The following is a 27838-nucleotide window of genomic DNA, read 5'->3' on the forward strand; positions in this document are numbered from 1 at the left end:
GCTGAGAGGGCCTGCTCTCGGACAGAAGAGACCCCATGGGGCAGCTCCATGAGAACCCCCCACTGCCCGCCCTTGCAGCCTGCAAGGTTGTTAGGCCCACTTCTCGGAGTCTGGGAAAATGGGGAGAGATCGGCACCACCACCCCCATCCGGCCCCTGTCCTGCAAGGTGGTGCTCTCGTGCTGACAGAAGGGCGTGTGTTCATCAGGGTCCCGGCAGTAAAGAGATGGCACACTCAGGGCTCGGCGGAAGGTAGTTTAAAGGAGGGCCTGCTTACGGAGAGCTGGCGAAGTGCCCTCAGAGTGGCAACCGCAGGAAGCCACTACCACTCACTATCCCACAAGGACAAGACGAGGTGAGGTGACTAGAGCCCGGGGAGAGCCAGAGCAGTGACAGGGGCCACCCGGCAGGAGAAACAGCCATGGCAGTACTGCAGTGACGAAAGGACGGAGTGGGCACCGAACACCTTGCCTCTGTCCCCTCCCCCACCTCATCTTCTGCCAGGACCTCCCATTGGCCAAATCCATCTAGAAGCCAGATGGCAAGGGAGCCCAGGTGAGGCAGTTCCCCGGGGGACATCCTCCCGGGTGGAGAAGCAGAGAATGGAGGCAAGATGGGCTTCCGTCTTCCATGTATCTACTCCGCTTGTGAAGTGCCACATCAGCCGTGTCTCCACGGTGCTGATCGCTGAGCTCCAATCATCTAAATACTACATGTGGTCCAAGGACAAGCATCAGCCACAAATGGCCAGTCACCAGAGAGCATGTTGCAGAAACTGTTTTTGCACTAAAGCATGTTCTGTGAGCTTCGTTTTTCACAGCTCAACAGATTCTGCCTGTGCAATTGCTCCAAACCCAATGTCCTCCTTTAAAATGCTGAAAAATAGGTATTTCTTACCTTTACATGAACAATAGGTGAAGCTTAAATACTGCATTGGGGTGACTACATCATCACATTGTTGCTTTTTGTTATATGAATGGAGGCCCAGGGTCAGTAAGGCCCTGACCCAGGCAAAGCTATGGTCTCAGGCTGGTTACTGGGGCTCATCTTATATGCCAGTGTCAATCACTAGGTCTCCGGGCTGACAAGGATCCTGAGGTCACATCTGGCCTCGGCAGTACCATGATTGATTAGCAGTGTCTGCCATGGGCATGGGCCAGACATGGTGCCATCTTGGACCTACACAGTTACCGAGGTGGCTTTTGGTGGAGCCTCTGTGATTGCCACCTCTGTCAGCCTGTGACTTCCCTCCCGCACATCCCCCTCCCTTTCCCTCGCCATGCTGGACCACGCTGAGTGAGTTCAGCCTGGAAGAATATCCAGCCGGCTCTGCCTCAACCTCTCCAGCCAGCTGACCAAGGACCCTGACCACGTTCTTCTCCACAGGCCACCACTCACGTCTACGTGACCATCGTGGATGAGAACGACAACGCACCTGTGTTCCAGCAGCCTCACTACGAGATCTCACTGGACGAGGGCCCAGACACCATCAACACCAGCCTCGTCACCATCCAGGCATTCGACCTGGATGAGGGGCCCAACGGCACGGTCACCTATGCCATCGTTGCTGGCAACATCATCAACACTTTTCATATAGACAGACACACGGTCAGCGGCTGATGGCGGGGCTTACGAGGAGGGGAGCTCAGTGACATCGTGGGGGTTGGGGACACAGCGACAATGGAGTCTGGGAGGAAACTGTGGGGGCAGCCAGTACAGGAGGATGAAAACAAGGGTCTCCCATCATGGACAGGATGCCAGGGCCTACCTGCTGGGGTGGTCAGAGGGTGCCCCGTGAAGGAGCTGGTCCCCACCGTGTCCCAGACTCACTGCCCATCGACCCACCCTCGTTCGCTCTGTGTGTCCCCCAGGGCGTCATCAGTGCTGCCAAGGAGCTGGACTACGAGATCTGCCATGGCCGCTACACCCTGATCGTCACAGCCACAGACCAGTGCCCCATCTTGTCCCACCGCCTCACCTCCACCACCACGGTGGGTGGGTGGGGTGCAGCCCCAACCTGGGGATGCGGGAGGATGGAGCCCAGAGAGCTCGAATGGGGAGGAGGGGTAGGGAAAGACTGTCCAGGACAAACGCCTAAATCCCAGAGCCCTGTCCTAGGCTCAGCAACTCACCCAAACTTGCTGTGTGACTTTGAGGAAGGTAATGAACCTCTCTGTGTGATTACATCTGTCGGCTAGATGGCGACACCTGCCCCTCTCCCCTTCCTGGGAAGAGCACAGCCTCTGGGCAAACCAGCAGGGGTTCATACCCCTGACCTTTCACTTCCTGGCTGAGTGACTCTGGGCAAGTCACTTCACCAACCTGCGCTTCCCTTTCCTTCTGTGGAAGGGGCTTCATAAAAGCTGTTGCAGGGTGTGGGAGGAGCAAGTGAGACCATGCACAATAAAATGCCCAAGTGTAGCAATACACAGAAGTTCGGAGCACTATTGTAAAAATATGAGTATGCCTGTAAAAAGGCTTCGACAATAACAATAACTCATCAAGCCCACCCCCAATCCATTCCCTCATGTGGTTCTTGCATCGGTCCCCTGAAGCAGGATTATCAGGTCCAGCTGGAACCCGGGCCCAGCACAGGACTGGCCGGAGTGCAGCCTCAGCTAAGCTTGTCCCCCATCACAGGTGCTCGTGAACGTGAATGACATCAACGACAACGTGCCCACCTTCCCCCGAGACTATGAGGGGCCATTCGAGGTCACTGAGGGCCAGCCGGGGCCTAGAGTGTGGACCTTCCTGGCCCATGACCGGGACTCGGGCCCCAATGGGCAGGTGGAGTACAGCATCGTGGACGGAGACCCTCTGGGTGAGTGGGGCCTCGCTGGGCCGGAGGGCAGCACGACCCGAGGGCCTCGTGGCCCCTACTCCCACTCGGGGGCAGAAGGAGACAGGAGGCCTCCAGGTGGCGAGCCCCACCGCCATGTGATCTTGCCCTCCCTGGGCTTCACTGTCCCCATCCATCAAATGATGAAAATAGTCTTCTCACATAGATTCCGTGAGAATATTCTGAAACCTGAGAACGGAGACCGGTAGCCTTGGAGGGTCACAGACCCCTTTGAGAATCAAATAGGAAATGCCCCGGTGTCATACCTGGAGAAGAGGCTCCAGGGTGGAGGAAGGGCGGGCATCCTCACCCCGAACCTCCAGGGCCCTAAACACACGCGCACAGTGCTGGGGCTTCTCTGCACGTCCCACCGCCACCAACACGTGGCCTTCTCAGCGCCTCGCTGTTCTCCTCAGCCGAGGAACAGGTTTATGGCCAGACGGAGTTTTCTCAGGGCAGTTCACACTCCTGGCTGTGGAGCAGGGACCCCAAACCCGGAGGCCCGCGGGGCTCATGCAGGGAGCAGACGTGGGAGAAGGGGTCTAGGCGCGAGACCAGAGGGAGTCGCAGGAGCGGCAGCGGACACAGCTCAGCCGCTCCCCATCGGAGCCATGTCTTCCCAAGTGTAAGGCCTGGGTGCCAGGTCTTCCCTTTCTTAAAATGGAAAATTTTGGAAATTTAAATCTTTGTAAAATACTCTGATTTTTCATTGATCATTTCCTAGTTACTGAGCACCTGCCATACACCAATCATATCCCAGGCGCTGAAGATACAGAACCATAGAGAACAGATGCAAGTCCCTGCCCTTATACAGCATGTTTCCCAGTTCGAGGACACAGGCGATACGCATAGCTGACTACGTGGTGACTTGGTGAATCAGCGGGTGCCAAGTGCTGTAGGGAAATGTAAAGTCGGGGCATAGGGACTTCCGGGGTGAAGGCTGCAGCATTAGTTAGGGTGCTCAAGAAAGACCTGTCTGAGAAGGTGCCGTGTGAGCAAAGACCTGAAGGAAGTGAGGGGTGAGTCACGTGGACACCTGGGGAAGAGCATCCCAGGCTGAGGAAACAGCAGCTGCCAAGGCCCAGAGGTTGGAACATGCCTGGCAGTGAGCAAAAAGGCCCCGTGGCTGGCACAGAGTCGAGCAAGGGGTCCAGGAGGAGGAGATGGGGTAAGAGATGTGGTGGGCCATTATCGGAGCTTGAGCTTGACTTTGGCTGTGTGTGATGTGGAAACCATGTAGGAGGGTGTCGAGCAGAGGAAGGACACGGTTTGACTTGGATTTTAACAGGGCCACTCCAGTTCTTGTGCCCAGAACAGACTGAAGGGGTTAAGGAATGGGAGCAGGGAGGTCAGTGGGGACTGTTGCAGCCCCTCGGCCTGGAGGTGGCGTAGCCGGGAACAGATGGTGAGAGGCGGTCAGCTCTGGCATACTTCACAGGTGGAGCCGACAGGAGGTGCTGACTGATCGGATGTGGGGTGTGAGAGAAAGCCAAGGATGGCACCCACGTTTTGGCCTGAGCAGCTGGAGAGAGGGCACCACCATTAGCAGATGGGCAGACTGAGGCAGGGGCAGGTGTGGGGGGAGGGCGAGGTAAGGCCGATGTAGGGACTAGAGGTAGAAGCCAGCTCAGGATAGCAGTGTGGGCTGGAGAGAGAGACTTGGGAGTTGTCAGCACAGAGAGATTCAAGGCCACGAGCTGAGAGGAGAGCACTGAGGGAGTCAACAGGGGAGGTCCAGGGCCAGAACTGAGAACCTGGGGCCAATTTGCAATTAAGAGGCAAAGAAACAAAATCACTCTATGAAGCCAGACCTGGAGCCCCCACGGTCCAAAGCATGTGTCTGTTCTGACATGCCACCTTTTCGTGTCCCAAAAGTCTCCTCTCAGGCCAAGGACTGAGCAAGGGTCTTTCTCTTCCGCTATTTTCACAAATAACTGAGCTTTTATCATTTCTTGGGGGTCGTGCTCCTGTTTAGGAGGGTGCCAAAGCCTGGTTGAGAAGTGGGTGCTGTGTGGGAAGCCAAGCCCCCTCCCAATAAGGCCTTCTACACACCCGTCTTTGGGGTGCAGGGCACACCTGTGCCCCAGAAGACTACAGACTGCCTTGGCGTCCTGAGCAAACCCCTTGAGGTTAAATCCACATGTGATCGGGGTCAGCTTTAGGAAGCTGTGTTCCCATGCGGTGTCCCAGGAGCCTTCGAGGCAGGTCCCTGGAGGCATGAGAGAGGCCTGGGGTTTTCCCTGGGCTGCCGGGCGGGTCAGAGCCCAGTGGTAATCTGAGGATCACTGAGCACTGCCCCCAAGTCAGAGCAGCTACGTGCTGACTCAACGGCGTGCTGGGGCCGCTCCTAAGGGCTTGATATCCAACCCCCACAGCTCTTCCCACCTCTGGGTTCAGTGACACCATGGTGGTAACTTGAAAAAATGACAGATGCTACAGATCAGAGCTGTTTAGCTGGTCCCACCATTGCAGCCTGCACCTGGAGGTGCTCCTGCCAGTGGGGAGACGTCAGGGGTGAGAGGTTCATGCCAGCCCCATGAAGGTGTGAGGAGGAAAACAGCTGGGAGACAGGCCAAGAGCCTGCGAACCCCAGCCTCCTCATCTACCCCTTCTGGCCAGACCCATGCCTTGGACCCCTCTCGTACATCCTCGTCCTCCTGGGAGGCCCCAGGCCCTGAAGCTGCCAGGAGCTGCTGTGGATCCAGCTCTCACGGGTGCAGCAGGCCCTCGCCAGCACCAGCACAACCCCACAGCGGCACCTCTTCATGAACCCATTTTTTAGATGACAGTGTGAAGGCAGGACTCTGCGACATGCCGAGAGCACAGAGGAGTGAAATCAGGGTGCAGACCTGTAGGACCAGGTGGAAAGCCTCCGCTTTTAATCCCCTCTCTCCAGCAGGAGTGGAGTGGTGGGGAGTTCAGACCAGGGCAAGCTGCTAAGGAGGATACTGCCCTCGTGGGGGCCTTTAGCCTACTCACTTCCCCACTGAGCTAATTTCTTAGGCATCTCGCCTGGGCCTCAGAGCCTCAGGCCTGCTCTCCAAGCCTTCAGAACCTCTTCCTTTCCTTCTTTTGAAGGGGGTGTCTGGCTTTGGAGGGAGAGCAGGAGGCCATCTGCTTGCTCACGGCCAGCCCAGCGGCTGAGACAGGACTGGGAAACCCCTAGAAAGGGAATCCTCAGTTCTTTGGAGACCTTGCAGCCTCAGGCTCAGGGAATCCTGCTTGAAGCCGTCTGTGGGGCTGCCGGGAGCGGAAGAGAGGGTGGGAAATCCCGCTGCAGGTGAGCCTGGAAGGGGCCGTTTTCCACACCAGAGCAATCGGGGGTAGGGGCAGGGAGTGGGGAGGTAGGGTGTGAAGGGGCAGGCAGAGGAAACGGTTGGAGAGCTTGGGCCTCTGTCCCTGCCATGTCCTCATGTCGCCGTGTCTCCCTGAGCAGTCAGCACTCCACTCTGGGCCTTTCCCCCAAGTGTCAAAAGGGACAGCGAAGGAAGTACTTTTCTCCCTGCTCCTAGTTCCTGGGGTGTACATACAGGCCTCTTCCTCACACTTCCTCACCTCCCTCACTCCATCCCGCTGGGCTCCCATTTGCTCCCATGGCTTCTTGCCCCGCTGCTCTTCTCCCCTACCCTCTCCCTGTTCTCACCCCTCCCTCCCACAACTCCCACCCTGTTCAGCTCTGAGGGGTGTTTTCTGGAAAGACCACAATCCCATGGAACATGGTGGCCTGAGACCCAGGACCCTGAGTTGGAATCCTGGTCTGTTGTTAACTTGCTAGGGGAGCTTAGACAAGTCATCTCCCTTCTCTGGACTCCTGTTTCATTTTCCATTTATTTTTATTCTTATTTTGTTTTATTCTTGCTATTGTGTTGTATAAGTTCTTAATCTATTTTGGATGTTAAGGCTTTTATCGGATACATGATTTGCAAATATTTCCTCTCATTCGGTAGATTGGCCTTGCATTCTGACGACTGGCTCCCTGTGCTGTGCAGAAGCCTTTTAGTTTGATGCAGTCCCACTTGGTTATTTTTGCTTTTGTTACCTTTTGGTGTCAAATGCAAAAATTCATTGCCAAGACCAATGTCAAGGAGCTTACTGCCTATGTTTTCTTCTAGGAGTTTTATGGCTTCAGGTCTTACATTCAAGCCTTTAATCCAATTTGAGTTAATTTTTGCATATGGTGCAAGATTGTGGTGCAGGTGGCTGTCCTGTGTTCCCAGTGCCACCACTGTTCTTTCTTCCTGTGTATTCTTGTTCCTTTGTCATAAATTAATTGACCATGTATGTGTGCATTTATATCTGGGCTCTCTGTTCTGTTCTGTTCATCTATGTCTGTTGTTATGCCAAAACCATACTGTTTTAATTACTACAGCTTTGTAATATAGTTTGGAATCAGGGGCCATGATACCTCCAGCTTTGTTATTGTTTCTCAAGATTGTTTTGGCTATTTGGTGTCTTTTGTTTTTCCATACAAATTTTAGAATTGCCTATTCTATTTCTGTGAAAAATGCCAATGAAATTTTGATAGGGATTGCATTGAACCTGTAGATTGCATTGGGTAGTAGGGACATTTTGACAATATAAATCAGCCTCATCTATGAACATGGAATAGCTTTCATTCATTTTTGTCTTCAATTTCTTTTTTTAAAATATTTTATTTATTTATTTTTTGAGAGAGGGGAAGGGAACGAAAAAGAGTGGAAGAGAAACATCAAGGTGTGGTTGCCTCTCATGCGCCCCCTACTGGGGACATGGCCTGCAACCCAGGCATTGTGCCCTGACTGGGAATCGAACCAGCAACCTTTTGCTTCACCAGGCCCGTGCTCAATCCACTGAGCTACACCAGCCAGGGCCAATTTCTTTTTTTAAAATAATTTTTATTGATTGATTTATGGAGAGAGAGAGAGAAGGAAACATCAATTCGTTGTTCCACTTATTTATTATTCATTGGTTAATTCTTGTGTGCCCAGACTGGGGATCAAACCCACAACTGTGGTGTATTAGTTCCATGCTCTAACCAACTGAGCTACTCAGCCAGGGCCTGTGCCTTCAGTTTTTTTCATTAATGTCTTATAGTTTTCAAGGTAGAGGTCTTTCACCTCCTTGGTTAAACTTATTTATAGGTATTTTGTTCTATCTTATGCAATTATAAATGTGATTGTTTTCTTAATTTTTCTTTTTTGATAGTTCATCATTAGTGTATAGAAATGCGACAGATTTTTATATTGATTTTGTATGCTGCAACTTTCCTGAATTCCACTTTTCAGTGTGATCCTCTAACCTAGGGTCAGTCCCTGGCCTGCCCAAGACCAGGGAAGGAAACTGGCCTGGCATCTCAGGCACACTGGGGCATGAGTGGGCCCGAGCCCACCTCTCCCCAGCAGTTATCTGTTCCCCTTCCTCCTGCACTTCCCGGACATGGCTAGGTCCCATGAGGACCTGAAGCTGGGGGCTTTGGAGGACTCACAGGCCAGGTGTCCCCCAGCCCCGGCAAGTAAGGCTTGCTAGAGGAATCGGGGAGAGGCCAGGCTCTCCCCCACTGTGGCTGTCCCAGCTAACTCGGGCCTCCCCGGGGTGGCACCCAGGGGAGTTTCTGATCTCTCCTGTGGAAGGCGTGCTGCGGGTCCGGAAGGACGTGGAGCTGGACCGGGAAACCATTGCCTTCTATAACCTGACCATCTGTGCTCGTGACAGGGGGATACCCCCACTCAGTTCCACGGTGAGTCTGGGAGCCCCATTCTGCTGGCCGTACGTCACTGCCCCCTGAGCTCTCCATAGAGACTCTGGTAGACACTGAGCCCACAGAGGCCACAGGCTGTTCTGGCCCTCACAGCCAGTTTGGGCCCTCAGAGACCCTCGTGGACTTATGGGTGCATCTTGGGGCCCACCCACGGAGGCTAGACCTGGAGCCTGGCAGCCATGGCCACTTAGAATTGTGCCCCCATGGCAGCTGTCTGGGGACACTGTCTTGCAAGTGGGCCTCTGGCCCTGCCACCGCCATTTCAGGTCACCTCTGCACTGCCTCGGCCTCTCCGCCTTTTCTGTTCCCCTCTTCTCCCCATGTTCATGACCATATTCTTCTTCCTCCTCCTTTATCCTCTCCGTGACCAATGGCGCCTTCCTCCTTCAACCACCACCCCTTGCACTCCTGCCTTGCCTCGCTCACCACCCCCACCCCCGGCTACCACGCCACCACCACGTGTCCTTCCTTCTGTCTCTGCCTCCCCACTCCCCCTTTCCCCTCCCCTTCCCCTTCACCTCTTCTTCCTCCTCCTTCTCCCCTGACATGCCCCAGATGCTGGTGGGGATTCGGGTGCTGGACATCAACGACAATGACCCTGTGCTGCTGAACCTCCCCATGAACGTCACCATCAGCGAGAACAGCCCCGTCTCCAGCTTTGTCGCCCACATCCTGGCCAGCGATGCTGACAGCGGGTGCAATGCACTCCTCACCTTTAACATCACTGCAGGCAACCGGGAGCGGGCCTTCTCCATCAATGCCACGGTAGGGCCAAAACAGACCCCGGGGGCTCCGCAGGGAGGTTTCGAAAAGAGAGGGCCCTGCCCTAGAGGCTTTTCTACGCCACTGTCTGGTCTCCCGCTTCCATGTCCTCCTCAAGCCTCCTTCTCCACTGGGACTCAATCTCTGGGGGAAGCGTGGAATCTTAGATTCCCAGCTGAGCTATCTCTGGGGTCCCTGACACCCCCAAGGCTTGTCACGTGAAGACATGGGGCTAGAGCCTCAGCACCACTTGTCCCAAGATGTCTTCACTTGTCATCTTGGAGTGTCACTGACTGCTGGCACCACGGGGTCCTCAGAGGACCCATCCCCTTGGGACATCAACACCCAGGCATTGGTGGGTCACCCTTGCCCAGGCAAGACCTTGCTGGCCCATTTTGGCCACAGAGACCATATCAATTCTCAGCCACTCCTGAAGCGGCAGGTAGAGCAGCTGGGCTTCGGTGGGCCAGAGGCCCCAGGGGGGAGCCGCGTCCCGCCCCGCTCGGCTCACCAGCCCTCCACATCCCAGTCAGGGATCGTCACCGTGAACCGGCCCCTGGACCGTGAGCGGATCCCAGAGTACAAGCTGACCATTTCCGTGAAGGACAACCCGGAGAACCCACGCATAGCCAGGAGGGTGAGGCTGGTGGCATGGGGCGGAGGTGGGAGAAGCAGGGCTGGGGGCTAGAGACACATGGGCAGCCTGGCCAGGGGGCTAGATTCAAAGGCCCTGGCGTGAGCAAGTGATGGGTTCAAGTCCCCGCTCTGCCTGTCAGTGGTGTATGACTTTGGCCAGTCAGTGTCCCTCGGCCTCCATTTTCTTGTTCTTCTGCAAACTGAAGACCACACATAATCCAAAGCTGAGGAGAGGACTTGAAGGAGCTGATACCTGTCAAGTCCTCGGCACGGTTCCTGGCACACGGCACACGCTCAGTGAGCTCAGCTATCACCTCCTCCCTTCGAACCACTGACACAGGTGGTTTGCACGCAGACAGCCTGCGTGCACTCACAAACACAGCTCGAGGACTCTGAAGGGGGTGCATTTTCCCTGAAAGGGTGGCTTTCCCATCAAAAGCCGAAGAAGTTGTTACTCTTTACTAAGAGGAGGTGAGGTTTGCAAGCAAATAGGCCCTTTGGGGGGTAGGGTTCAGCCCTCCCACCCCGGCCCATGAGGCCTGGGGCAGGACCCTGACCAAGGGTCACTGGGTCTGGCTTATTTCAGCTCTGCTTCTGACTAGTTGCATGGCACAACCAAGACACTACCCTTTCTGGGCCTCAGTCTCCCCATCTGTATAGGCCAACTAGACTTCAGGCTAGAGGTGCTCATAAGCCACTGGCCTCTCTCCTCTCCCTCCTTCTCTCACTTCCTCTCCCCTTTTCTCTCCTGCTCTCATTCCCCATCCTCTGCCTGTGCTTTAGGGGGGCCGGGCCACCCTGGGAAGCAGCAACACCGAGTGTGGGAATCAGGTGGCTGGGGGGCCAGTTCCCACTGTGCTGCTACCCTGCCGTGCAGTTTTGAACGATTACCTCTAGGCCTTGGTTCCTTGGCCCTGCAGTGGAGGTTCTGAGAGGTCAGAACTATCACTGGCTTTTGAAACGTGTGAAGTGAAGCCCTGGGTGAGAGTTTGGGGGAACTCTGATGGGCCACCAGGCAGGCCTGAAACCTTTGAAAACCAACACTCACCTTCCTGCCTGCGATCTGTTCCTACCATGAGAGGGACCGTGATTAAATACCATCACATCCACCCTCCTGCGAATGTCACGACACCTCTGCTGAGGAACTAAGACCCCCGTTTGTCCAGGTGGAAATCTAAGGCCCAGAGAAGGGAAATTATTTGCTTAAGGCCACCCAGTGAACTGCTAGCACAACAGGGACTTGAACCCAGGTCTCTGCTTTTAATCACCTACCTCTGGGCCCTGAATCGCCCCCCCACCCCCCACCTCTCAGCCTTTTTCCCATTGGAGCACTTGGCTAGAACATGGTCTACAGCCTGCCCTCCCATCATGCCTCCCGTAGGATTTTGACTTGCTGCTGATCTTTCTTGCGGACGAGAATGACAACCACCCCCTTTTCACTGAGAGCACCTACCTGGCAGAGGTGATGGAGAACTCTCCTGCTGGTAGGTGCCGGGCCCACCTGGGAATTCCTGCTGCTGCCAGATACCACCTGGGTCCCAGGTGCCTGTGGACCCACCTTGTGCCTGAAGTGGGCCGAGCTGAGGTCTGGCTGGGGAGGCAGCCTCACCACATAGCTGGACACAGAGCCAGCGGGTGCAGAAGAGGGTGGACAGGAGGAAGGGGGCAGCTCTGAGGGGCTGGTGGGCCCAAGGTGCCAAGCCTCAGGCCACAGGTCTGGTTGGAAGTGGTCATTGGTCCTCAAAGTGGTCCAAAAGCAGCCCCCGGCCCCGTCCAGAGGGGCAGTTCAGTGTGAAGACTACCCAGGATAGGGGCAAGCCCACCCCCGCTTCCCTCCACCCCAGGCAGGGTCAGGGCCCTGCACGGACCGGCACAGCTCCTGCCCTGCACACAGGCATTGGCCAGTCTTACCCTCCTCTTTTTCACTGTCCCTCGAAGAGGTCCCCTCACTCCACCTCCAGCCTCCCCAGGTCCCTAAGCTCGTAAGTCGGAAAGAGATGAACTGGGAAACTCTGTCTCTGGCTGGGTGTCCCTCTACCCAGCGTATATGCTCACACAGGTGCCAGTTCATGTTCATGTCAAGGTGTATGTGTGGGCTCTCACACGTGCACAGACACACAGGCATGTGGGTGCCTACACAGCGCGCTCTGTGTGCAAATGTGTCCACCGGCAGAGGCAGAGAGGCACACAACGAGGGGATACCCAGACCTGCTAGTGCTCCCATGTGGGTACTCGTAGTCACGTGAACGCAGAGTCCTGTGCACACATGTGGATTTCTGGTCATGTATGGTCAGACACCTGTGCAAAGCGTGGTGTGCCCCCATGTGGAGGGGTGTGCATACCTTGGTAGGGCCCACACACAGGGAAGGGATGTCAGAGAGCCCCCAGACCCTCCCCTGGAGTGGCCAGCCTCAAAGGCTGCTGGGAAGGCAGGCGTGCTCCTGGCGGCCGAGGGGCTTCCTCACCATGTTGTGTTTTCTCCCCAGCAGGGCTTTGAGGCCGCTCCCCAGGCACCTGCGTCAGTCTGCCAAGGCTGCCGCAGCCCGGCCGGGGTCTCCTCACCTGTCCACCTCACCTCCCTCCCTCCCTCTCATTCATTGTCAGCCATGGCTCACCGGAAAGGGGCGGGGGAGGGGGCGGGGGGCCCGGTTGGCCTTGCAGTGACCCCTCTCCCCTGGCCCAGGGACCCCCCTCACGGTGCTCAATGGGCCCATCCTGGCCATCGATGCGGACCTGGACATCTACGCCGTGGTCACCTACCAGCTGCTGGGTGCCCAGAGTGGCCTCTTTGACATCGACAACAGCACAGGTGAGGCCACACCCCCAGCACTCCCGGCCGGGCTCTGTGTCTTCCAGCTGGGGTGGGAGGGAGCCTGATGCTCAAATTAGGGCCTCCCCTCCCAGTTCTGGGCCTGGCTCTTCATGGAGACCCCAGTCCTCAGAGCCCCAGTCGTGCAGCTGTATTAGGCCACCTGCGGGCCAGGTGAGAAGACCAAGGAGGAGGCTCGGGGGACCACACGAGGGACCTGCTAGTGCACAAACTCTCAGCCTAGACAGAGAGCCCCCAACCCCCACTCCATCTCCCCATGCCCAGGCCAGAGGCTCAGGCCCCTTGTCAGCCAGGAGCACCCAGAGCTCTGCCCTCAAACCAGACCCAAAGCCCCCCAGAGGCCATGTCACATCGGTCTGGTCCTAGCCAGTAGGTCAGTTCGGTGACAGGTGGCACCAAGGACAGATACACTAGCCCCTCGCTCGGTACAGCAGGTCGGTCTTCCACCTTGGGTCACTCATCCCAGGCAGGACTCTGCAGAACTGCAGGGGGCGCCCGGGGATGGGACGATCCCAGAAGACTGGCACCAGGGACCTCGCTCAGTATCGGTTGTTGAGCCTTTGGGGCAGGAAGTCATTTGTTGCTCCCTCTGCCCGTTTCATCTCTTTCACACATTGTGCCCGGGTCTTTCAATGCACCCTCCTGGTTGTCTCTCACCCTCTTTCCCCCCTGCACCCCTTTTCTTTTGCATCTCCCCGGCTGATGGCACTGGGTGTCAGGCGTGGTGACAGTGAAGTCAGGTGTTGTCATTGACCGGGAGGCCTTCTCACCTCCCGTCCTGGAGCTGCTGCTGCTGGCTGAGGACATCGGGCTGCTCAACGGCACAGCTGACCTGATTGTCACCATCCTGGATGACAATGACAACTGGCCCATCTTCAGCCCCGCTGCCCTCACTGTCCACCTGCTGGAGAACTGCCCGCCAGGTGAGCAGGGTGCAGGGCACAGGCCCCAGTCCCCAGGCAGGGCTGGTTGGTGGTCTGTGGGGATTGGAGCCTCACTAGTTGGAACAGAATTCACCTTCAGTGGGAGAAAGACAGGCAGCAGGATGGGTGCAGAGAGCACTGGAACCGGAGTCAGGAGACCCAGGTGCCCCCTCACGTCCCTTCTCTGATCCACAATCTCTTGTCTGCAAAGCAAAATTATTAAGATACTTACCTGGATGAAAACACTGTTTTAAAGTCAAAATAGGATCAGTGTGATTCCCATCAAAATCAAATATGATATGGGAGTAAATTTGGCTCTGAAAGAATGAGAACATTTAAAAAAATAAATATAAGAAAGCCAGATCTGCCTTACCAGGTATTAAAACATATTACAGAATTACAGTATTTAAAACCATGTAATATGAGCACACGAGTCTGAGACAAAGTAGCCCAGAAGCAGATGCCAGGAGATTAAAGACTGTAATATTGATGTGATAAAGGAAACAATGAAACCCATAACAAAAACTAATTGTTAGGTATGCAGAACATCTATTAATATTTAGTATAGATTCTTGCCCTGGCTGGTGTAGCTCAATGGATTGAGCACAGGCCTGTGAAGCAAAGGGTCGCCGGCTCAATTCCCAGTCAGGGCACATGCCTGGGTTGTGGGTCAGGTCCCCAGTGGGGGGTGCTTGAGAGGCAACCACACACTGATATTTCTCTCTCTCTTTCTCCCTCCCTTCCCCTCTCTCTAAAAATAAATAAATAAAATATTTTAAAAAATATTTAGTATAGATTCTTATCCCATATAAGACACCAAAATGAAAGCCAAAGATATTCTTAAAAAATATTAAAAAGTAGAAAACATGAAATAAATGAGAGAAAGAAGCTTCAGGTGAATATTTGTCTGACTTTAGAATGAGAAGGTTCTAAGCATACAAGAAACAGGAGAACTTAAAAAAAGGAAAATATTAAATGTTGGTGCATATACATTTAAACTTCTTTATATCAAATAATAACCAATACTGAAAAGCAAACAAAAAAATAAAAAATATATTTGTCACAAGTTATCATAATTATATAATTGGTACAAATTGACAAAAGTGCATAGGAAAAAGCATACAATTTGCAGAAGAGAAGATATAATTATTAAATCATTAAAAAGGGTTCAACTCACAGATAATCAAAGGCCGTAAAGTAAAATAAGACACCGTCTTCCTACAGTATTGCAAACGTGAGGAGTATGTAAGACATATGCCGGCGAGGCTGTGGTGAGAGAGGCCCTGTGAACTCCCAGGCAGTGTGTGTGTTACTGTGATGTTCTCAGAAGAGGCCCCTGGGCTCAACTCCTCCCTGTTTCCCCCACCCCCAGGATTCTCAGTCCTTCAGGTCACAGCCACAGATGAGGACAGTGGCCTCAATGGAGAGCTTATCTACCGAATAGAAGCTGGGGCTCAGGACCGCTTCCTCATCCACCCAGTCACGGGGGTCATCCGAGTTGGCAATGTCACCATTGACAGGGAGGAGCAGGAATCCTACAGGCTGACAGTGGTGGCCACTGACCGCGGCACTGTCCCTCTCTCGGGCACGGCCATCATCACTATACTTATAGATGACATTAATGACTGCCGCCCCGAGTTCCTCAACCCCATCCAGACGGTGAGCGTGCTGGAGTCAGCCGAGCCAGGCACTGTCATTGCCAATGTCACAGCCATCGACCGTGACCTTAACCCAAAGCTGGAGTACCACATCATCAGCATTGTGGCCAAGGACGACACTGACCGCCTGGTGCCTGACCAGGAGGACGCCTTTGCTGTGAATATCAACACAGGTACAGGGCCTGCTCCCCTCTCACCCCGACTCCCGACTCCCGCCCCAGGTTCTTTGTGCTCTGCTTCCTTCCTGACCCTCCCCCTCTGTGCTCTCCCCTCTGCTCCTCCCTTTCCCTCGGCTGCCCCTCCGTCTCCTCCCTTCTCTCTCTCATTGACAACAGATCCTTCCCTTCCTTCCACCTCTCCCTTTGCTCCTTCCCTCTCTTTCTCTTCTTCCTTCTCCCCTGACCAGCTCCCGCTTTCTGATTCTCAGTCTCTCAGTCTCTCAGTATGAGAGTGCCTCTCTCACCACATTCTTGCCAGCATTAAATATTATAAAGTTTTTATGTTTATAATTTTTAAGGAAATGGTACCTTGTTTTAATATGCATTTCTTTAATATGTGTATTTGCCATGTAAATCATCTGTAAGATATACACATATATTTTAATGATTTCCTTACACAATCACCAAATGAAGAGAAATGTGGCCTACCTTTTATGATTTATGCAGTTTATTGTAATTTTGATCATTTTCCCAAAAGTGCAGTTTTTTGCTCCTCTGGGAAGTTAAGGAAAGAACATGGGACCTCCCACATATACTTCCTAGAAATCCCAGAGGAGTGACAGAAAAACTAACATGTATAAAATTATTATACCAAGTGCTAAAAAACTGTTGTTATTTTGAGAAATTCATAGTGAAACAGCAATGAGATATCAGTTTTCCAAGTGCGATCAGCACACATCAGGATGATGAACAGTATTGTGTGTTGGTGAGAATGTGGGGACATCGGAACCCTCATTCGCTGCTGTTGGCGTTCAGACCAAGTCCACCAACTAGGCCGCAGCTGAAACGCACAAAGCACACTCATGCCTTAGGACCAGCAATTCTGCTCCTGAGTAGAATTTCCCAGGAAATTCCTAGGTCAGTCATCTGAGGTTATTCGCAGCAGTGTTGGTGGTAGGAGTTGGAGGCCAACGGGGCACCACCCTTCAGAAATTGGAGACCACAACACTGGGTGCTTGGCATGGGTACCAGGCATCAGTTAGAAGCAACAGATTAGACTCACACAGAGCAACGTGGGTGGACCTTAAAAACAAATACTTACTGAAAAGAGTAAGAAATAGGATGGGATATATATAAGGTCTGTCCAGAAGGTATCCAGCCATGTAATATGAAAAATAGAGACATTTATTGAAGAAGATACAAGATACAAGAAACATTGTACATAGGACAGTGATGCCTCAGTCCCCTTCAAAGTAGGCACCTTGGGACCCCACATAGTTCTCCCAATCACCATCAGCTGCCCTGTTGTAGTTTCCTGAATCTCATCGACATTCTGAAATCTCTTCCCTTTCAAAGGTGATTTTAGTTCTGGGAAAAGCCAGAAGTCACAGGTCACCAAATCTGGGCTGTGGGGGTGCTGAGTCACCTGGGTGATCGGATGTTTCACAAAAAAACTGCCTAAGATGTGAATGGGTCCATTGTCGTGATGAAGCTGCCAGTCACTATTTGTCCACAGCTGTGGCCTTCTGGAGCATCCAAATAGTTTACACAGAGGACTATTCAAGCTTAATTTTGATGCAGATTTGTTATTGTACTTGCTCAGTCATTTTGAATACTCATTCAAAATGTACACACACCACTCGATACACATGCTCACTCAAAGGTGTCTACCACATCCACTGACTAGTACAGTGAAGTCATCATTGTTCACACATGCACATTCCAGTCCTCTCTCCTTGGCTGCCAGGTTACATAGATGTCACACAAACCATTCTCATTATATTAACAATGGCTGGCCCTGGCTGGTGTGGCTCAGTGGATTGAGTGATGGCCTGTGAACCAAAGGGTCGCCAGTTTGATTCCCAGTCAGGGCACATGCCTGGGTTGTGGGCCAGGTCCCCAGTAGGGGGCACATGAGAGGCAACCACACATTGATGTTTCTCTTCTTCTCTTTCTTGCTCCCTTCCCTTCTCTCTAAAAATAAATAAATAAAATCTTTAAAAAAAACAATGGCTGGACTTTTTCTAGACAGACCTTGTATATCAGAATCCCATTTACATAAAGATATATACACAAAACGATACACGGTTTTCAATGCATTACAGTGATTGCCTTAGAGAAGGGAAGAGGTAAGCAGTACTGGAATAAAAGGGAATAGACACATACATAAAACAAGAGGAGTCCCAATGACATAGTGTGCAATGAACCCAAGAATGCAATTAACTCAGTCTGCATCTGAGGCCTAAGGGAAGAAGTCAGAAAAACTATGAGCACTAGAAGTCAGAAAGGTTAAGCCATGTCCCTGGTTAGCACAACTGCCGCTGCAGTGGCTAGTCAGGACCATGGAGAGCTGCTCCGCACCCGGCCCCACCTGCCGTGTACAATACTGATGCGCTGCCACTTTTTTCTGTTCTCCTTTCCTCTGACTCTTTTCTCTCTATTTTTCTTTCCAGTGTCTTCTCTACCCCCTCTTCCTTGTGCTCTCCCCACCTTTCTTGCTCACCCTCCCTCCTCCCTCTCCTACCAAATGGGCTCCCTCTTCCTCCCCTGGCTTCCTTCCCCTCTGCCTCTTCCCCTCACAACCTCCCTCCCAAACTTCCTGCCCTGGTCGGCACTGAGCCCCTCGTCCCCAGTGCCCTGCTCTGCTCCATCCCCTCTGCACCCTGAACTAACTGATGTTAACCCTCTTCTCTCTTCCTCACGGCTGGCAGGCCCACAGGTTTGAGCTGTTTCTCTGTCACTTCCCACCTCATCTCTTCTCTGCTTCACCCCATTGCCTTCCTCCATACCCACCGCACCCCCCCCCACCCTCCCCATCCTGTGGGGCCAGGCCAAGGCCGTGGCCCAGCCTTTGCAGACTGAATGCAGCCACCCTCTCCCCATCCTCGCTCCCCAGCCTCGGGGACAGGGAGCGAGAGTAGGAAGAGGAGGAGGAGGAGGCAGCGGCCCAGGGTAAGTGACCTCCCCATGGCTGGGGACCTGAGGAGGCCAGAAGCCAAGAAGGGGGATCTGCCATGGGGGAAAGGGAACCCCAGAGACCTCAATGCCTGAGAGGGGGCTGGAAAGGGAGAGAGGAGGGGTCATCCTAGGATGAGGCAGATGGAAAGAGGAGCCACCAGATCCTTCAACAGGCAGGAAGCAGAGGTCCTAATAGAGCAACCCCGAGATCAGCCAAACTAGATCTGCCTAGTTCAAGCCTAAGTCCCTGGAGGGATCCTCTGCTGGGAGCAGGCAGGGACTCTGAGAGGCAGCAGGTAGGAGAGGAGAAAAAGCTCCTGGTAGTCCTAACATAGGGCCGCCCGTGCTCCTTTCCTGCCGTCAGTCGCCGTCAGCCTCAACTTAATGGAAACCAAGGAGTAGCCCTGACTGTTGAGCCTGTTCCATTGCTGTCCCCTCCAGAGAACCCACTCAGTGGTTTTATTGGCCTTGAACTTCCTTTACACTTGATCTCCATAGAATACAAGCATTCTTTAAATAGTGATGAAATACACATAACAAAGTTTACTATCTTAACCATTTTAAAGGGTAGTGTTCCATATATTCACAGTGTGTGGAGTACACGCACTTTTTTAAATAAGCAATTACGTGGCATTCTCTATGTGCCAAGCACTGTTCTAAGCCCTTTGCACTCACTTAATTGTTATAATCCTCCAAATAGCCCTGTGTGGTAGGTACTGTAATTATCCTGATTTTACAGATGAGGACACAGAGGTGTGGAGAGGTGACATAATTTGCCCAAGGTCACTGTCTAGTAAGCAATGAGTGATGTGTCCCAACTTGCAGGTGGCTGTGGTCTCCCCCCACTTGCTGGTTTCAGCCAGAGATGAAACCAGCAAGTCCCAGGTCCATTGAGGACCATTGTCCTTGGTGGGAATTGGGCAGATTGGCCAGGAGCACCCCTAGGAGGCCCAGACTTTAGGGAGTTCCCTCAGGGTGAACCTGACCTGATCTGGTCTTCAGGGTCTGTAATGGTGAAGTCCCCCCTGAACCGGGAGCTTGTTGCCACCTATGAGGTCACTCTTTCGGTGATTGACAATGCCAGTGACCTACCAGAGCGCTCTGTCAGCGTGCCAAATGGTGAGTCTCCCCACAGTCATCTTCCATTGGTTACTCAGAGCTGATCAGGGTGGGGTTGCAGGCTGGGAATGGCACAGGCTTAGCCCCAGGGTGGCTGTGTCTGAGTTACTAAGCAGAGTTCAGGAGTGGGGGATCCAGAACCCAGAATTGTGTGTGTTCCTGAACCCCAAGGCTCAGACTGGGAAGGAGGCTCTGTGGAAACTGGGTGAGAACTGAGAAAAGGAGGGTTACAGAGACTTGGGGCGTAATCCATCGTCAGAGTTGGCAGCAAGGGAGTGACTGGGATGTGAGATACGAACCTCAGATCTGATAGGAAGCCACAAGGTCAGCCCAGAGGAAGAAAGCACAAGGAAAGGTTATTTGAAGCCACAGACACCACACTGGGGTGCACAGGCACTGCGACAGAAAAGAGAGGGGCACGGATGCTGCCTTCCGCAGGCCAGCCCAGGCCATCTCGCCTGCAGGCTGAGGCGTGAGCCGGGAGGAGCTGCTAGAGGCATGGATTTTTTTTGTGGGAAAAGTGGGGAGTAGGGAGGGAGGTGTAGGGACAGGTAGCCTCAAGTGGCCTCTGCCATGAGACAAGGACAGCTGCTGGGGTGGGGAAATAGACCGGGCAGATATCATCTGCTTATCTCTATAGCCTAGAGGACCAAGTCATCAGGAAGGAAGGGCTAACTTGGTCACTTCTTACATGTCCTGTACCCAGAGATCACTCAGATAGGAGACAGAAGGCTGAATCATGGAAAGGGTCTTTCTGGACAACTGAAGAAAACAGCTGTTTCTCTCTAGGAAACTGAGGCACAGTAGAGTCAGGGGCTCCGCCAAGGTTACTCAGCTTGCTAGCAGAACTGCAGCTCATTTCCCTATGGGAATGAGAGGTCAGCCTGAGGGAAAGGGTCGCTTGCCACCACTCGAGGGTCAGGTCAAGCTTCAGGGACCCCAAGGGGGCTGTGAGATGCTGCCACCCTTTCTAGGCATAGCTGAGACCTAGGAAGGCCTGGCCAGGCCACATTAGTGGCCCTCACAGCACCCTCGCCCCCTGCCTTCACCCCAGCCAAGCTGACAGTCAACATCCTGGATGTCAATGACAACACGCCCCAGTTCAAGCCCTTCGGGATCACCTACTACACAGAGAAGGTCCTGGAAGGGGCCACCCCCGGCACCACGCTCATCGCCGTCGCAGCCGTGGACCCCGACAAGGGCCTCAACGGGCTGATCACCTACAGCCTGCTGGACTTGATGCCCCCGGGCTATGTTCAGCTAGAAGACTCCTCCGCCGGTAGGTGGGGCATCTGCCAGAGGAGGGTCGGCGGACGTGCATGTGCCTGTGTAACTCCCCAGGGGGCCTTGGCCCCCACTTCTCACCCTCCACTTGAGCCCCCCACCATGGCCCTTCAGTGGGCTGGGCCAGAGCCAATAGGGCCAACAGTCCAGTCACTCCCAGATGTCCAAACTAGAGGAAAGGACAGAGTACCTTGTCCCAGGTTGAGATGGAAGGCCACTTCAAGGTCTACTGGAAACCTGGAATACACCACAAGGCAAGCTTATGCTACACTCGCCCCCAGGTATCTAAGGGGAGTGGGTTCCAGGAGGCCCCATGGAAACTAGAATTCATGGATGCTCAAGTCCCATTGTCAGCCCTCTGTCCATATCCACAGTTCCACACGCCCAGGTTTAAGCAACAGCAGAGTGAAACCTGAGGGCATGGAGGGCTGACTCTGTCAGTATCACTTAGGAAGCAAGAAGGCCAAGTGTCCCAGAGATCGTGGGCATGTTGATGTTCGTCTACTTGACTTGGGAAGAGCTTTCTCACCCCCCCAGTAAAGAGGAAAGCTGGATGCCAGTTGCTCTCAGCCCTCCGACCTGACACTGGGCACTGCTCCTGGCCATCCTCCTCCTTCAAGGGACCACACCTGCCCCTCAGAGCTCTAGATCCTTCTCTTCATATCGTAGAGAACTTCGTAAGTAAGGAATGTCAGAAATGGTACTGGTGTGCCTCTGTGTCTTAGGGAAGGTCATTGCCAACCAGACAGTGGACTACGAGGAAGTACACTGGCTCAACTTTACTGTGAGAGCTTCAGACAATGGGTCCCCGCCCCGGGCAGCTGAGATCCCTGTCTACCTGGAGATTGTGGACATCAATGACAACAACCCCATATTTGACGAGCCTTCCTACCAGGTGGGTGGCCAGGCCAACAAGTTGAATCTAGGACCTGTGCCCATTCCTTGGGGTCTTTGGTCATCTCTCACTACCACCCTGCCAGCCTCTAAGCCTCATGGGAATGACCACCCCATGAGCAGCTTGATGCCCTGGGCTGTCTCTATCAGTGAGTTCCTAGACTGGAGGACCCATGTCAACCTACTCTCTCCCCCTGCCCGCTGGGCTCCAGGAAGCCGTGTCTGAGGATGTGCCCGTGGGCACTGTCGTCCTGACAGTCAGTGCTACCGATGCCGACTCAGGCAACTTTGCCGTCATAGAGTACAGCCTCGTAGATGGAGAGGGCAAGTTTGCCATCAACCCCACCACGGTAAGCTGGAAGTGGAGGGCATGGCTTTGGGGTGTGGGGAGTGGAAAGGGCTGAGAAGCCACCAGAAGTATTGTAGTTATCTCCCTTTTTCTGGGTCCTGCCGCCTGGGGCTCTAACGTCAGAGGTTTTTCAGCCAAGTCAGCAAGCCCTGTTCCCAGAGTCCCACGGACTGAGGCCTCTCTGTCCCAGCAGATGTGGAAAGGGGTGGCCAAAGTCTTTTGGAACTAACTCTTTATGGGACAAAACTTCTGATGTGCGTCCCCAGCACACTAGGAAGCTTGATTCAAGTCCATGTGTCCACTTTTTGAAACCGTCAAGTGAAAGGCACAGGCAGCTCTGCAGAAAGGGAGCACAGTGTGTGGGCACCTGCTGGAAATGGGCCCTACACTCCACACATCCCCGGGGCTCCCATGGGTCTCAAACTTGTGGGAGAGTGGGAACTCAAGGTGGGCAATGGTTTCACATGTCTGCAAATGGGGTCAAAGCTGCTGTTGCAGCCCACAGAGAGCCCTGTGGACCTCGGGCAGGTGGTCAGGTGGGGCCTTCCCCAGTTGCTGGGCTGGAATTAGGTTTTCCCTTCCAGTCCCTCCCCCTGCCCCATCCCTCTGCATTCTGCCCTCTCAGGAGTGTTCTGTGCTTCCTGCCGGGGGTGAACAACCAGACATGCCCCCGGCCCAGCACGGTGCACAGTGAACAGTTATGGCATACCACCATACCTCGCCAGGCAGTAAGCTCCAGCCTGGCTGTCTGTCCCACCTCCAAGTGGATCAGGGTAGTGAGGGCACGGAGAGCCACTGGAATGAGGGCTTCATGAGGACTGGCCTGTTGTCTCTCCTGTTCACTGCTGTATCTCGAGAGCCCAGAGCAGTGTCTGCACGTAGCAGGTGCTCGGTAAGTACTTGTTGAATCGATGAAGGACCTGACTCCACCCTCCTCCTACTAGGGTGACATCTATGTGCTGTCCTCTTTGGACCGGGAGAAGAAGGACCACCATATCCTGACTGCCGTGGCCAAAGACAACCCTGGGGATATAGCCAGCAACCGTCGAGAAAATTCCGTGCAGGTGAGGGGTGCAGGCTGGGCCCGGGACTGGGGTTGTGGAAGCAGCAAGAACAGCCTTCAGAGATTGACTACTGCAGAGCCCCCTGGTCCCCTTAGAGACATGGTGACAGGAGGGAAAAGGCAAGAGCTTAGCTGAGTGGGTCACCATGGCTGGGGCTCAGGGAGACAGGCCTCTAGCAGAAATCTCTTGTGCCAAGCAGCTAAACATCCCTGGGTGTAACCCGAATAAAGCCTAGGGCTCCACAGGGCTGAGTGTCTCCATGGTATCTCGTTGAAGGAAACACAGTCCAGCAACCAAACATAAGTATAGCAATTATCTTCATCTATGTTTCTTAAAGAGCAGTCGTGAGGGATCAAATTCACAGCCCCAGGTTGCGTCCACACAGTTGCTGAGGCCAGTGTCCCACCTTCCAAGCTCGAAGGTGGGACATTTTCATCCCAAATTCTACTCCTTGAGACTTTGCTTTCCCTTGCTTTCTCCCCCCTTCTTTCTACCTTGTCTGGTCATCTTTCTGCATTCAGTTCTTCCAGTTCCCCACAGTAACCTAACCATTCAAAACAAAAACTCTCCTGGGAGAGGAGGTGAGAAGCTGGGTGGGCAGATTCCATGCAGCAAACGCGGGGAGGGTCCAGGAGCGCCCACACACATCCGAATCCCGCCCCAGGCACGGGGCCATTTGCCATGTAGGGGAAAGAACAGGATTCGGAGTCAGAAGACTGAGGCTGCCTCTCTCCCAATGCAGTGGGGTGTGGGGAGGGGGATGGGAAAATGCTTTGTTCATCTAAAGGGGCTCTTAAAATCACTGCTATGGAAAGCTCTGGTGAGGACGCAGCCAGGCAGGGCCACAGCAGCCAGGGGGAAAAGGCCTCCTGGCCTGACATGTCCATAGGACCGGCCCTGGGCTGTGGGGACAGCAGAGAGAGCCAAGTCCCAGGCAAGAGCAGGCCTTCAGGGGTGGAGGAACCGCCGCCCAGAATCTCGGCACAGAGATTAGAGGGAGATGCATGGGGCCGCTGGGGAGAGGAGCAGAGGGCAGAGCAAGAGGTGGGTGAGAGGCCTCCCCTCGGGGCCGACACCGAGCACCTGCTCATCACCGGGCGAGCCGCTGGGCGTTTCCTCAGGCCAGCACTGCGCACCTTAGCATCACAGTCCAGAACATAGCGCATCTTCACGGTGAGCCTCACCTTCCCTGAGAGGGAAGATGAATTGTGACCCACCTCCATCGCCACTCAGGTGGTTCAGGTGTTGGGGCCTTGTCCTGTACACCAAAAGGCTGAGAGTTTGATTCCTTGTCAGGGCATGTGCCTGGGTTGCAGGTTCGATCTCTGATCAGGGTGCGTATGGGAGGCAACCAATCAGTGTTTCTCACATCCATGTTTCTCTCTCTCCACCCCTCTCAAATCAATAAGCATATCCTAAGGTAAGGATTTAAAAAAAAGGTGTTGTCCCCAAAGTATAACTAGGGAAACTGAGACTGGGGGGGTTAAATAAGTTGTTTGAGGTCGGACTCTAAGGGTGTGCCCTATCCACCTCTTCTTACTCCTATGTGGCTGGGTCACCTGAAGTAGCACCTGATATGCTCCTGACCTTTGACCTCAACCTCCCCCCAGGTGGTGATTCAGGTGCTAGACGTCAATGACTGTCGGCCACAGTTCTCCAAGCCCCAGTACAGCACAAGCGTTTACGAGAATGAACCAGCAGGCACCTCGGTCATCACCATGATGGCCACCGACCAGGATGTGGGCTCCAATGCGGAGCTGTCCTACTCACTTGAGGGTCCTGGCGAGGGTATGTAGCCTGGTCCCCACTTGTGATGCCTTGGGGGTGGGGGGTGGCGGGTGGGAGAGGCAGGCTGCCAGGAGAAGGACGTCTCAACCAGAGCCATGCCCTGCTCTCTGCCCCCGCTGCCAGAGGCCTTCCACGTGGACATGGACTCAGGCCTGGTGACCACAAGGCGGCCACTGCATTCCTATGAGAGGTTCAACCTGACCGTGGTGGCCACAGATGGCGGAGAGCCCCCACTCTGGGGCACGACCATGCTCCTGGTGGAGGTCATTGATGTCAATGACAACCGCCCTGTCTTCGTGCGCCCCCCCAACGGCACCATTCTCCACATCAAAGAGGTACGGCTGTCTCCCAGGGTCTCCCGCCCGCCAACGTGGCCCTTCCAAAACTCGGCCGCTTCTTCCAGCAGTCATGCACGGGAGAGGGAAACGGCCGGTCCCCTTGAGAAGGTGGGGAAACTGAGGCCAGCAGAGGGAACAGACTTACCCAGCACCACACAGGGCAGTACTGAACAGTGTCAGTAATATGGGCTGTGTCAGCAAAAGGTCTTAAGTTCAACTTTAACTCTATCACTTACCAGCCAAATCTCTTTGAGCTAGTGACTTCTCCAAGTTTGTTTTTTCATCTGCAAAATGGGACTGGAAAAAGTGGATGTTCCATCTCCTGCTCTTAGATGTCTGCCAAGGGGAACAGTGTCCCCCAAAACCCACTTCCCCAGCTTGTCTCAGAATAAACATGCAGGCCCCTTCCGTCTGTCCGTTGTTCCTGCTGATACCGGAGTAGACAGCCTGGGAGATGAAGCAGCAAAGGGAAGTGCCCGAGCTTCTGGAACCTCCCCAGTTCTTTGGTTCCTTGCTCTAAAGATTGCCCTGTAGGGATAAGGAAGTCCTCTGTCTCCTCCTTCCTCTCAGCACCCAGGCCCCAAATGCTCCCACTTATTCTTTGCTCCCAAATTTCAGCAGGTCTCTGCATCTCAGAATGTCAGCCTCAAAACTCCTGTCGTCATTCCATCTCCCTTTTAAGGTCCCATGGGAGGGATTTCTGCCAGGCCGAGCTCTAGGGAACACTGTGCTTTGTGTTGCGCTTTGCTTTTCCCTGTGTCCGTTGGAGTGTGTGAACAGTGCCCTTGACTTTGCCCACAGGGAGCACAGAGTGCTCAGCTCACCTTGAGTGGCCCTGCACGGTCCCAGCAGACATGCCCTGCCTCCCACCCCTCAGCTCCTGTTTTCTGGCCAAACATTTCTTTACTCTAATTTTTCTTTTATTGGTTCACTCTTATAATTTATACTTTCTTGTAAGTTGCCTTGAATACTCTCTGTGGGATGAGGCAGAGTAGAAATTCATAATCATCTAATTCTTTTCCACACCAGAGGCCCCATTTAGCAACTTTTTCCCTTCAAGAGCCCATGTTTTGAAATATTCACATCGTCCAAACAACCAGCATTTGTGAATTAACCTGTTTGTCACCCCACTTTCTATTCATTAGCTGTCTAAGTGCCGTTTGGAGTTTCTGATGGTCATGATCGGTGAGATAAGCAGTGTACCCAAGCTCAGCTGTCATTTCCCAACTGAAAGAAAAGAAACTTGCTCTTTCCCTTGAAAGCTGCCCTGAGCAGCTTTCTCACGCGTGGGCCAATGTATGACGTCAGTTAGGGTCTTGAGATCTTTGACTTAAGGGTTACAGGAGGCTGAGCTCAGAGAGGTGAAGCGGCAGGTCCAGGTCACTTGGTATCAGTAACAGACTAGAACCCAGGTGTCCAGTCTGCATCCAGTCTGTCACCCTGTCTGCCTGTCCCCCATTTTCAGGTACCCCATTGTGTGGATGGTGTTGTTTGGGGACACTTAGCACTCCTGTGATTGGGGTAGCAGAGAGCAAGACAGACCTGAGGACAGAGTGTGGCTGTGGCCTCAGCTTTTGGACCCCTCTTCTAAATCTTGGCATGCAGTGGGGTGGGAGAGATGAGGGCAGCCCGTAGAAGGGTGGCCACCCCGATAGAGTGGGAGCATGTGGATCCCAGGCTAAACCACCAATGGGCAATGGCCTTGGCTAGGGGAGGAGTGAGGGGATGTTCTGGCAGATGCTCGGACTCCAGGCAAGGCCAGCGAAGCAAGCAACCGTTTCCTAAGGATACTGAAAGGTGGCAAGGACATTCTGCTACCAGAGGAGAAAGAATGAGAGCTTTATGAGGGCCGGGGAGCCGGGACCCTCCCAGATGCCCCTGGAACCTCCCTGCCCTGCCGCCCCTGCAGGAGATCCCACTGCGCTCCAACGTGTATGAGGTCTACGCCACAGACCAGGATGAGGGCCTCAACGGGGCTGTGCGCTACAGCTTCCTGAAATCCACGGGCAACCGGGACTGGGAATACTTCACCATCGACCCAATCAGCGGCCTCATCCAGACTGCTCAGCGCCTGGACCGTGAGAAGCAGGCTGTGTACAGCGTAAGGGGGCGAGGCCCTGAGCGAGGGGCGTGGCCGAGGGAGGGGCTTTCCTCTGGGTGCAGGGGCTCCCCCCTCCCCACCTAGAATGACCCCGGAATGCCCACCTGGGGCCCCCTGTCTCCTCCTCTGACTGTGCTGCTCCACCTCCAGCTCATCCTGGTGGCCAGCGACCTGGGCCAGCCAGTGCCGTATGAGACCATGCAGCCGCTGCAGGTAGCCCTGGATGACATCGATGACAATGAGCCCCTCTTCCTGAGGCCTCCCGTGAGCTCTCACCCATCCCCTGCACCCGTCACACCTACACAGGAGTTCCCTGCCTGCAAGCGCGCACGTGCATATACTCCCCTGTGCACCCTTTACCATATATACAGGCTGCCCACGGAAACCTGCATACACTTTAG

The 27838-nt window shown here is 54.0% G+C and overlaps 1 protein-coding gene across 1 annotated transcript in view; it reads left to right on the forward strand.

The window, feature by feature from the left end:
• CDH23 (cadherin related 23) overlaps positions 1-27838 on the forward strand; it is a 427421-nt gene that overhangs the window by 379683 nt on the left and 19900 nt on the right. The window contains exons 38-56 of the mRNA XM_037055825.1: positions 1386-1607; positions 1871-1990; positions 2640-2820; positions 8421-8554; positions 9131-9340; positions 9867-9974; positions 11355-11457; positions 12657-12782; positions 13523-13726; positions 15099-15557; positions 19503-19619; positions 20674-20898; positions 21629-21798; positions 22010-22147; positions 23091-23210; positions 24821-24998; positions 25122-25333; positions 27246-27437; positions 27588-27701. Coding sequence (XP_036911720.1) covers positions 1386-1607; positions 1871-1990; positions 2640-2820; positions 8421-8554; positions 9131-9340; positions 9867-9974; positions 11355-11457; positions 12657-12782; positions 13523-13726; positions 15099-15557; positions 19503-19619; positions 20674-20898; positions 21629-21798; positions 22010-22147; positions 23091-23210; positions 24821-24998; positions 25122-25333; positions 27246-27437; positions 27588-27701 — 3333 coding nt within the window. The remainder of the gene's footprint in view (positions 1-1385; positions 1608-1870; positions 1991-2639; positions 2821-8420; positions 8555-9130; positions 9341-9866; positions 9975-11354; positions 11458-12656; positions 12783-13522; positions 13727-15098; positions 15558-19502; positions 19620-20673; positions 20899-21628; positions 21799-22009; positions 22148-23090; positions 23211-24820; positions 24999-25121; positions 25334-27245; positions 27438-27587; positions 27702-27838) is intronic.

This window comes from Sturnira hondurensis, unplaced genomic scaffold (genome assembly GCF_014824575.4).
Source record: "Sturnira hondurensis isolate 20B ecotype Veracruz unplaced genomic scaffold, ASM1482457v3 Scaffold0008761, whole genome shotgun sequence".
Classification (NCBI taxonomy): Eukaryota; Metazoa; Chordata; class Mammalia; order Chiroptera; family Phyllostomidae; genus Sturnira; species Sturnira hondurensis.